Below are 12,069 nucleotides of genomic sequence, written 5' to 3' on the forward strand. Positions count from 1 at the left end.
CTTTGCGGTTACGTAAAGTGGAGCTACAGTTTTTGTTTTTTTTATAAGCATGGCACGATACTCTATGAATATATCAAAAGCACTCTAAACAGTTGTGGTGTTCTGCTGGAAACCCAGCTGTTTAGAGTACACTATGAAAATGTGTGTTTGTCTATTTAAAATATTTATATAGGAAGGTCAGCCTCTGCGGGTGGAACATTTAGTCAGTTACAGCAGCAACTTGTTTCTATACAAAACAGATTCAAAAGACAACATTACCATCTGCAGTGGGTGGTGAACATAAACAGAAATTGCTCTTAAGTGTGGCTGGCACACCTACGTGTATTTTAACCCTGACAGAAATTTAATTTGTTTTTGCTTTGTTCATGATACAAAAGAAAAGCCTATAATGTTATCTTGGTAAAATTTTTAAATGATCTAAGAAATACACCAATATAATATTTCGGTGGAGTCTTAAGAGTGTTTTGTAATCAACTCTTTCTGTATGCTGCATATAGTGTAATATACTACTGGCCTTGAAGTTTCTTCACACAGCATTTAAAACAACCCACAGGGGCTCCAAAAAGCACTGGAACACCTGTTAGTTTTCAGTACTTGGACATGTGTTGCCCATTTTACCCCACTCAGCCCACATGCTTACTAAATATCTTTGTAACCCTAAATAGACAATAACACCCAAAATGAAAGATTTGAATTAGCATTACGCCCCACACAGGCAGCAACACCTCCTATGTTATCAGTGTACTACCATTGGTGAATTTCTGACAGGGTTTATTTGTTCCTGCAATGGTAATGGCCAATAGGGGTTAGGGGACATTAATACAGACTCTGTCGTTGATAATTCCTAGAAAGCGGGTAACATTTTGGGTGTACTCCTTGCTGTGGTGAGACGGGACAACTTGTTAATTAAAATATTTTTCTATATATAAATACTGGACAGTTGTCTATTAATGGATACAAAGTTATATAGTTGGCAAGCAGTCTGCATGGGGTAACCCAGCACCACCACTGTAGATGGCTCACAATTGAATATTTAGTGTAGGTGACCACTACTACTGCACAGTGCAAGTTGAGGAGGCGTGTCCCGCGGAAGACTTCACCAAAGCGTCACAGATGGCCTGTATCCATTCACGCTGCTCGGATTCACTGTTTGCTTTCAGGAAGAATGTCCTCTTGCCCCCCTTTGGAGTAATTGTCCAAGTGAATGTCATCTCATTGCCGTCTACTTCTTTAACATGGGCACCTAAAAGGTTGATTTTCTTTTGTGCTTCCTGCGTTTAAATAAACAAGCTGTAAGTGTTAAGTCCAAACTGAGGAAATTAAATGTACAATTTCACTTACTGCATGCTCATACTGGACTTCACTCGTACAAGCAAGTTAACTGCTCTTAGTCGAACCCGCTCTTACATGTAATTATTTCCTGCAATCGCTATTTTTTTAGCTGTTATTTGAATCTGATCACTTGCTACGAGTTTTATTGTACTTTACAACTGCTCTTATCTGTAATGTGATATTCTGTGGTGATATTCTGACATACTTTATAATGTGATATTTTGTACTGTGATATTTTGTAACAATTTTAAGTCGCGCTGGACAACTGCGTCTGCTAAGAAAGTATTATTATTATTATTATTATTATTATTATTAATAAATAATAATAATAATAATAATAATAAAAATACAATCGCTGTGATGGATCTAATCTTAGCTACCATGACCCCCACAATACATAGCATTCTGGTGTGTTTGTTTATCTAAGAGTTGTGTTTTAGGAGGGTGTTAAAACTGTACCGTACAGAAATGTAAAAGCTCTTCTTGGAATGGCAGCACTGACACATCGTGAATGATAAAACTGCTACAGAATATTTTGGTTTTGAGAACAATATAGTTAACAGTATTCACCGTAACAACATCTAGAATGCACAGTATGCACCCTAACAACATCTAGAATGCACAGTATGCACCCTAACAACATCTAGAATGCACAGTATGCACCCTAACAACATCTAGAATGCACAGTATTCACCCTAACAACATCTAGAATGCACAGTATGCACCCTAACAACATCTAGAATGCCAGTATGCACCCTAACAACATCTAGAATGCACAGTATGCACCCTAACAACATCTAGAATGCACAGTATGCACCCTAACAACATCTAGAATGCACAGTATGCACCCTAACAACATCTAGAATGCACAGTATGCACCCTAACAACATCTAGAATGCACAGTATGCACCCTAACAACATCTAGAATGTACAGTATTCACCCTAACAACATCTAGAATGTACAGTATGCACCCTAACAACATCTAGAATGCACAGTATGCACCCTAACATCTAGAATGTACAGTATTCACCCTAACAACATCTAGAATGCACACTATTCACCCTAACAACATCTAGAATGCACACTATGCACCCTAACAACATCTAGAATGCACAGTATGCACCCTAACAACATCTAGAATGCACAGTATTCACCCTAACAACATCTAGAATGCACAGTATGCACCCTAACAACATCTAGAATGTACAGTATGCACCCTAACAACATCTAGAATGCACAGTATGCACCCTAACAACATCTAGAATGTACAGTATTCACCCTAACAACATCTAGAATGTACAGTATGCACCCTAACAACATCTAGAATGCACAGTATGCACCCTAACAACATCTAGAATGTACAGTATTCACCCTAACAACATCTAGAATGCACACTATTCACCCTAACAACATCTAGAATGCACAGTATGCACCCTAACAACATCTAGAATGCACAGTATGCACCCTAACAACATCTAGAATGTACAGTATTCACCCTAACAACATCTAGAATGCACAGTATGCACCCTAACAACATCTAGAATGCACAGTATGCACCCTAACAACATCTAGAATGCACAGTATGCACCCTAACAACATCTAGAATGCACAGTATTCACCCTAACAACATCTAGAATGCACAGTATGCACCCTAACAACATCTAGAATGCACAGTATGCACCCTAACAACATCTAGAATGCACAGTATGCACCCTAACAACATCTAGAATGCACAGTATTCACCCTAACAACATCTAGAATGTACAGTATGCACCCTAACAACATCTAGAATGCACAGTATGCACCCTAACAACATCTAGAATGCACAGTATTCACCCTAACAACATCTAGAATGCACAGTATTCACCCTAACAACATCTAGAATGCACAGTATGCACCCTAACAACATCTAGAATGCACAGTATGCACCCTAACAACATCTAGAATGTACAGTATTCACCCTAACAACATCTAGAATGTACAGTATGCACCCTAACAACATCTAGAATGCACAGTATGCACCCTAACAACATCTAGAATGTACAGTATTCACCCTAACAACATCTAGAATGCACACTATTCACCCTAACAACATCTAGAATGCACAGTATGCACCCTAACAACATCTAGAATGCACAGTATGCACCCTAACAACATCTAGAATGCACAGTATGCACCCTAACAACATCTAGAATGTACAGTATTCACCCTAACAACATCTAGAATGTACAGTATGCACCCTAACAACATCTAGAATGCACCCTAACAACATCTAGAATGCACAGTATGCACCCTAACAACATCTAGAATGCACCCTAACAACATCTAGAATGTACAGTATTCACCCTAACAACATCTAGAATGTACAGTATGCACCCTAACAACATCTAGAATGCACCCTAACAACATCTAGAATGCACAGTATGCACCCTAACAACATCTAGAATGCACCCTAACAACATCTAGAATGCACAGTATGCACCCTAACAACATCTAGAATGTACAGTATGCACCCTAACAACATCTAGAATGTAACGGTTAACTTTAAGGGCTGCAGCACACAACGTGAATTCCACAGTTACCTGTGTTTGGGAAGCACTTGTGTACTCACTGTGTTGACTTGCGTTGTTGCCCTGGAAACACAAGCGTTGCCATAGGCTGCGCTCACTTGAGAACTGCTAGCGAGCACTATTAGTGTCGTGTTTTCTTACCTTTTCATTCTCCCCATACAAAAGCTGTGTTTCTTTCAACACAAACCAGACAGGCTTCCAGCGATGGGTAAACTGTGTTCGCTTTGATAACCATCCCTGCTTATCTGCAGCTAGCACAGCCGAGTCTCTTATTACGCCGTTAGAGGTCGCAGGCGCTTCAGCCATCACGAAATCACCGCGAATAACGGAATAGTGCGATGTGTTTGGCATGCGCAGTGAAAACAACCCCCACCCCCTCGTGATGTTTTCTGGGAGATGTAGTTTTTGGATGAGCAGTAACCCATATACGTAAATGGGAAAGCTGGTCTTTTGAACTACAACTACCAAACGTTTTCAGTTATTCGCGTCAACTGAGGAGGGGGAATACACATCTGGAAAGGGATAATAAGATGCGCATGAACTACAAGGAAGAAAACAACTTTTAAAAGAAAAAAACAGAAGTAAGTGTATTGTTTGTTTAAGGTAATTTGTTAAACCCCATCACTAAGGGCAGTAGCTTGGTTATTAAGAGCATTACAATAAAAAATGCTATGAATTAACTTGTGTTATTTTGTGCTTGTGTACGACATTAGGTTCAACTTTTCGTGCAAAGTTTTTGTCAAGGAAACAAAACCGCCCGTGGAAAGAAGAATTCGCTTTTTATTAGCAAACAAACAGACAAACAAAGAATTATTTTAACACAAGCCACCTCGCCTGTAATAATAACTTACACGTTAGTAATTGGGTGGATACGAAACATTCCTTAGCACTGCGGTTCTTGGTTGCTGGCATATTATTTTGTGTAACTCCTGTAACGGGACTTGATCAGCCAGCCTTAGTAAGTGGGAGAGTCCACACTGATATTAACCCGGGTCCCCAGATATGAACAGCATGGCTTTCCAGTAAATATATTACAGAAAAGATTTCACTTTGTAAAGTATGTAGAGAACACTATGTCTTAAAGACACGTTTGCAGGTAGATGCTCAACGTGTTGCAGCATGTTCTCTTTTGCAGTCTTGAGTTGTAATATACAGTGCAGTGTTTACTTATTTTTTGCATTCCTTTTATCTTAGCGCCTGGGTCTACATAGTACCCAATATTTTGTGGCGTCTACCCAAGCAAGTGCATTCCCAGTGTTATTGCAGTAGTTATACAGCTGAGATGAGTCGTCCTCCTTACACTACTAGCTTGCACTAAGACTATCCAGTGAGTTAACAGTGGATTATCTGTGAAGTGTTTCTGTGAGTTGCATCGAGAAATGTTAAAGTTTCGCAGTACTTGGATAACTTTTTTTTAGTTATTAAACAGAAGGTGATGCCACTGTTTTTAATATCGTGAATATTTGAATAACTATAATCACAAACCCTGTCCTAAGATCCAGTAATGTTTGATAAAACATTAAATATATATATATATATATATATATATATATATATATATATATATATATATATATATATATATAAAAAATAAAGTTGTAAAACTTCTAGACCCATGACCAGATTCTTATTTAGATTCATGAGCTACAGCGTGTCTATTTTAGATTCAGTTGAGTAAAAGCAATAAGAATGAGCAGCACATTTATGTATCCTACACTGTCATTAATACGAATTGATTAGAATAGTTTATTATTGAACAGCGCATCTCTGTCAAAGCATTTGGTAAAACATTATATATATATATAATATTGTGTGTAACAAAACCCTTGCCTTTTTTGTGTCTCAGAAATTGCTGGAGATTTCCGGCGGCGGAGGTGGGGCGTTGTGTTGAAAGGAGTCTGAACTAACACTGTTCAGGGAGTGTGCGGTTTTGAAGAAGCTGGCTTCACACACAATTCAGCTGAGAAACTCAAACGACAAAGTCATTAACGCGCTTGTGGAGTTTGGAAAAAACTCATCAAAAGTGGCGTTTTTTGTTTGTTGCCTGAAAGTTTTTAATGCGAAGGAGCTTGGAGGCAAACTGAAAAAATCCAGGAGGAGCGAAAATGAGACAAAAATCAACGGGCTGCGGCTGACTGCACACACCAGAAAACCAACTTTCCACCGGCAGTAACTTTCTGCGGGAACGCCTGCGAAAAGACGGACGATAAATGTAATATTCACCAAGGCCTTGGATTTAAACAGCTGAACACAACATAGGACACGTGCCTTTTACCAAAAAAACCAAAAAAACAACGCAGCTGCTGATCGCTTGCATCCGTTTATCTGCGTTTGAATCGAATAGTGATAGCAGAACCGTGTGCAGGGTATCACAGTCGGAACGCGGTCGCTGAATATAGTTCAATATACCGGTACACACATTCCTCATTCAATCATCTTTATTGACTACTTCAAACAGAACACTTTTTTTATCAGCAGTGTATTCATCTCAAAAAAGAAATCAAATGTCCTCCTGTAGCAGCGGCTCTCCTCCACCCCTGCAGAAATCTTACCCCCATCCTCAAAACCCAGCAGCTCCACCGACTCCTTCGCCATCCCCAAGCCCACCGACAGCTCTCTGCAGCCGGTTATCAAACGGGAGGCTGAGCGCTCCGAGCCCTACGAACTCTCGAAGTTCTATCCATGGGGTGTCTTTCTTATTGCAGATTGGACTGACCAGGGAAACTGTGACCATCGAGTCTCAGGAACCCTCACTGCCCGCTGTGAAAGACCTGGTCTGCTCTATCGTGGACCAAAAGGTAACTTAGTGTTCATTTATTAATAATAATATTATTATCAAAAGTCGGGGTGGCTGTAAATTGTGAACTAATTACTAAAACGGTCGTTTTTAATCCGCCCTACACAAGTCTGACAAGGTCAGAACTCACCAGTGGGATTAATAATTTATGAAAACGTTTCCCTGTAAAGCCAGATTAGCAGGTTGTCAGTTCAGTGCTGTTCTGCGGGGAGATTCGGTTTCTCTTGTAATTTATCTAATGGATTTAAACTGCAGACTTCCAAGCGAATATAGGTATTATTATTTAACGAAATCGTATTTAACACATGCATTTCAAATATCCGCCATGTTTAAAGCTTTAGTACTTTTTTAAAATGCTTATTCTAGGGTAAGTGAGGCAAAGCTGTAGTTTTCACTTTTATACGTTTATCTTGCTATGTGACTATTACACATTTTGTATCCTACATTGGTTTCTATGCTGGTCAGTGTTCAGGTGTCTGTGCTGTTTCGCCTTATATTATACCTCGTGTTAAAGTACATGTATGTTAGAAATGCAGAAGAGCCCTAAAAGTGGAAGCTGTTTGCATTGCCACATATGACGTTAAAGACATGGTCAAACCAGCCAATTAAACACTTGAGAGCTCTCATTGATCCCTTAACAGGGCTCTGCTAATGGAAATTACTTTCTTAGGAAGGGTGGTTATTTTTTTAATGCATGTGTAAGCCCTGTCTGTATATATGGATGTAAAGGTAATCTTGCTGCTGTGTGTTCTTTTGCTCTATACATTCCTAATTGTCATTAGATTAACTAGTTCATCTTTATTCTGACACTTCTATACAGTACAGCCCACACATAACCAATGCTATGACCCTGTTTTATACTGAATCGTTCAAAGGGGTTCTATTTATTTCCACCCCCAGAATGCACTGTGTACTCCCCCACATCCAGCTGTTTTGCATTATTATTATTATTATTATTGTTATTATTTTGTTAAAGATTGTCTGGCTAGTCATTCTGGTTTTCAAGTATTGTTTAACAGATTATTTTACGATGGCTCTATTGAACAAGTGAGCCCTCTACTGTTGCATTGTTGTTGCATTTATTATGATAAGTGACAAACTCTGTTCTTTAACTATTTGATAATTGGCAAGTCCCATCTGGGCTGTGTGGACAGTGAGTTGTCAGTATTGCTGCAGTGCGCAGTGAGGCTTCTGAACTGCAGCATGGGAGTTAGATGGCATTTCAATTAGCAGCATATGTTTGGTACATCCTAATAATATCTCCAAAAAAAGGTGTTTTTTTTTTTTTACTTGGAAAACAATGGAAACTGAAGCTGGGCCAACTCAGAGCCAATTCAGTGAGACTCCTCTTGGACCATTCACTTAACATGGCGACCCTGTGGCTGGGCTCTGTGTTCCTGGGGTCCTTGTATTAGTACAGAACCATTCACTTAACATGGCGACCCTGTGGCTGGGCTCTGTGTTCCTGGGGTCCTTGTATTAGTACAGAACCATTCACTTAACATGGCGACCCTGTGGCTGGGCTCTGGGTTCCTGGGGTCCTTGTATTAGTACAGAACCATTCACTTAACATGGCGACCCTGTGGCTGGGCTCTGTGTTCCTGGGGTCCTTGTATTAGTACAGAACCATTCACTTAACATGGCGACCCTGTGGCTGGGCTCTGTGTTCCTGGGGTCCTTGTATTAGTACAGAACCATTCACTTAACATGGCGATCCTGTGGCTGGGCTCTGTGTTCCTGGGGTCCTTGTATTAGTACAGAACCATTCACTTAACATGGCGACCCTGTGGCTGGGCTCTGTGTTCCTGGGGTCCTTGTATTAGTACAGAACCATTCACTTAACATGGCGATCCTGTGGCTGGGCTCTGTGTTCCTGGGGTCCTTGTATTAGTACAGAACCATTCACTTAACATGGCGACCCTGTGGCTGGGCTCTGTGTTCCTGGGGTCCTTGTATTAGTACAGAACCATTCACTTAACATGGCGACCCTGTGGCTGGGCTCTGTGTTCCTGGGGTCCTTGTATTAGTACAGAACCATTCACTTAACATGGCGACCCTGTGGCTGGGCTCTGTGTTCCTGGGGTCCTTGTATTAGTACAGAACCATTCACTTAACATGGCGACCCTGTGGCTGGGCTCTGTGTTCCTGGGGTCCTTGTATTAGTACAGAACCATTCACTTAACATGGCGACCCTGTGGCTGGGCTCTGTGTTCCTGGGGTCCTTGTATTAGTACAGAACCATTCACTTAACATGGCGATCCTGTGGCTGGGCTCTGTGTTCCTGGGGTCCTTGTATTAGTACAGAACCATTCACTTAACATGGCGATCCTGTGGCTGGGCTCTGTGTTCCTGGGGGTCCTTGTATTAGTACAGAACCATTCACTTAACATGGCGATCCTGTGGCTGGGCTCTGTGTTCCTGGGGTCCTTGTATTAGTACAGAACCATTCACTTAACATAGCAACCCTGCGGCCTTTGTATTGGTACAGTCTGTTTAAAGTGACTACCCAAGTATAAATAAAGGTTTGGTTAACTTTTTATAGTATTTTTTTTTTTTTCTTGTGTGAGATAAATGCAAATACTGTAATATGATGAGTTCTCTAACTTGTACTGTGTAATTGGAAGCCCAATAAGCTGTCTAGTATTTTCATTTGGAACCATGCAGTAAAGCATTTCAAAATGTTTTCCTAAGAAGTCAACACGAGAGAAATTAAATTATTGTTGATTAGGTAACAAATTAAGATCAAAACCCTTTCCTATAGAAATTATTCAGCAGTTGTTAAGATAAGGCTTTTAACACAATTTGGAATGTTTTTTTTACTGTCATTGTCATAAAATATACTGTAAAACTTTAAATAAACGCCCTGGCGATTAGTTACAATATTTGCCAGTAGCCCCAGCACCTATTTGAGACTCTGTGTTTATTATGTAAGATCACTAACATCTGCAAATACTTCAGATGCAATCGTGAAAAAGCTGCCTGCACACAACCTTATAGAAACGACATCAGTAAATTACAACATTCCAGCAATGTCATTAACTGTTGTGTCAGAGGGTAATAAGAGTTTTTATTGTAATAGGAATAAAAAGAATGAAATTCACTGAAGTCAGCCCTGTAAATATCAGACCTAATACAAACATGGTTTTAAAACTAATAGAAGCAGTATCATCTTTATTAACACATTATATTTATTGTTCCCCCTCAAAACGTGTACAATGGTAAGCATGGACAGTCTATGAAAAATGAACCAGCAATGAATATTCATTGAAAAACAACCGCATGAAATACTGTGTTAATACCAAACGTAAGTGCATACTGCTTGCCCACAACACACTCAAATGCTTCAAACTGTTTAAAGATTAACAATAAAATCAATACCAGTACCAGTTTTATCACAAAATCAAAGCACAAGTGACTAATGTGTACATTGATAAGTAAGAATGCTGGAAAAGGAGCAAAATAGGAATATTCATTGCGAAACTCAATGCATGAAATGCTGTTAATCCAAAAAAAAAATGTAAAAAATACACAAAGGCAGTCTTGTTGCTATCAGGAAACAAGTTTGTATTTCACTTACTTTCAGCATGCTCAAAAAAGCTTCACAACTGGTTTTAAAATGAATAACATCATAAAAAACTGTACGCATTATGTGTACCTTAAAATAAGTTAAATTCAGTTCTCTTACCCATCATCCTGAGCCTCAGGGTCTCTTCATCGCTGTTGAAAAACAAATTGGTAAGCTCGCTGTACAGCCATGTGTGCGTATTGACTGGAACATTCAGTATGACGTGATTTATATTATTATTCATAACCCAGCATTTAAGAGACCCGTGTCTATTTACCACATTACCCAGCAGCCCCTGCGCTTATTAGAGACCTGGCGAGTATTGGAGACCGGGGATTATTTTAAGTTTTACGGTACACTTGTTTGTTGGCAGGTTGCATTCTATGAACAGAAACAGGTTGTTCTTTATAAATAAATTAATATTTTGATCGTTCCTTGACATTGTTTCTTTATAGCTCTAGCTGCGGTTACAGTGCACAGTGCGAAGAGGTTTGATGACAGGATTATACATGGCTGTGGAGAGCTCTGGTGAAGCAGGATACATACTCCAATGGCTGTCGTGATCATTTGATTCTGTATACTGTGTTAGTCTGTTAAATTACCCAACAATACCTCCAAGTATCTGCACTCGTCACTGCTGGTGCTTGAGCAGGTAATAGCAGTTTATGGAGGATGATGAATTTGGGACAGTCCCATGTGCAAGAAAGCCTTGGGAGGGAGAACCCCCTCCCCTGCCTTCTGTGTCTCCCTGCTCAAACGCCTCTAACTTTCGCAGAGCAACAAGATGCAAGATGTGGGAATGTGAGTGTGTGTGTGTGTGTGTGTGTGTGTGTGTGTGTGTGAGCCACTGTTGGGTGTGGACCATGTCATCTAGACACCCTTGCTCTGCTCCCCCCATGACAGTAGTGGTCCGCTCTGTTCTCTGAGTGAGAGGGGATTGATAGAGCTGGAGCCTGTGTGTGTGTGTGTGTGTGTGGAATAGAGTGAGTGAGAAAGTGAGTGAGTACTTGGGATAGAGATGGGATTTGTTGTTTTGGTGGAGCGGTCCTGGCCCATATACAGACCCTGTTTAATTAAGTAGTTTTGTTAGCGCCTGAATCCCGTCTCCATCTCCTGCTTTGAGCCTCTAGACTAGGGGTCATTACAATATTTTATTCACGTGTACCATCTTAACACTAGCCACAGAAGTCATTGTGATGGGTTGAGGTTTTCAAATTTAAATTACTCTGCGTGTCTGAAAGATAAATGGTTGTCCATTTAAGAATTTTCCTAAATAAATACCCCGACGGCATGTGAAAGGCACGATCATGAGAATAAGAAGGTTATAATCACGCCGACCTAGCAACAAAGCTGTCACTTTCACTGACTTTAATACATGTTTTTATTTTGAATTTAACCTACTATATATATATATATGTTGTTATCTGTACTGGGCCTGGCAGTCATCAGTTCCTTAGTTTAATACAAGGAATGCACCAGGGAAGATATCAGTAGGAGAGATTTCATCATGAAGCTCGCAACAGCGCTACAGCAGAAACATTTCGATCACAAAACTGCAAAGCTGCAGAGTGCAGCAGCTCAGCCTGGATTCTGTGCTGCACCGAGTGACGCATGCAACAGCTGACACGTGTTACTTTCATTTTAAATTCAAAACTACTTTCGTTTTTACAGTTTTGTATGTGCATATACCTGCTTACACACTAGTTTCTTTTGAAATGTTTATTGTATTTTCATTTTTGAATAATGCTTTATATGTGGCATGTTAGAAAATAAACCCTTATTCTTAATTGGTCATTTAAATACA

The 12,069-nt window shown here is 39.9% G+C and overlaps 2 protein-coding genes across 3 annotated transcripts in view; one reads left to right on the plus strand and one right to left on the minus strand.

Moving 5' to 3' along the window:
• Positions 1-1,052: 1,052 nt before the first annotated feature.
• si:ch73-111k22.3 (pleckstrin homology-like domain-containing protein) lies at positions 1,053-4,241 on the minus strand. The gene is made up of 2 exons (XM_041249443.1): positions 4,045-4,241; positions 1,053-1,271 (listed from the first exon to the last, which is right to left on the minus strand). The coding sequence occupies exons 1-2, from the start codon at positions 4,207-4,209 to the stop codon at positions 1,053-1,055; spliced, it is 384 nt and encodes a 127-aa protein (XP_041105377.1). The 5' UTR covers positions 4,210-4,241.
• A 161-nt stretch (positions 4,242-4,402) lies between these two features.
• LOC121315389 (serine/threonine-protein kinase D3-like) overlaps positions 4,403-12,069 on the plus strand; it is a 118,070-nt gene continuing 110,403 nt past the window's right edge. For both annotated transcript variants that reach the window (XM_041249444.1, XM_041249445.1), the window contains exons 1-2: positions 4,403-4,484; positions 5,750-6,701. In XM_041249444.1, coding sequence (XP_041105378.1) covers positions 6,408-6,701 — 294 coding nt within the window. In that variant the 5' untranslated portion in view covers positions 4,403-4,484; positions 5,750-6,407. The remainder of the gene's footprint in view (positions 4,485-5,749; positions 6,702-12,069) is intronic.

Source organism: Polyodon spathula, chromosome 5, assembly GCF_017654505.1.
Source record: "Polyodon spathula isolate WHYD16114869_AA chromosome 5, ASM1765450v1, whole genome shotgun sequence".
NCBI classification, from domain to species: domain Eukaryota; kingdom Metazoa; phylum Chordata; class Actinopteri; order Acipenseriformes; family Polyodontidae; genus Polyodon; species Polyodon spathula.

Bases quoted from the DNA above. Each gene is read 5' to 3' on its own strand.
- si:ch73-111k22.3 (XM_041249443.1), bottom strand. From the start codon at position 4,209: ATGGCTGAAGCGCCTGCGACCTCTAACGGCGTAATAAGAGACTCGGCT. The intron at 1,272-4,044 runs GTAAGAAAACAC...ATTTAAACGCAG, and splicing joins TGTATGGGGAGAATGAAAAG to GAAGCACAAAAGAAAATCAA.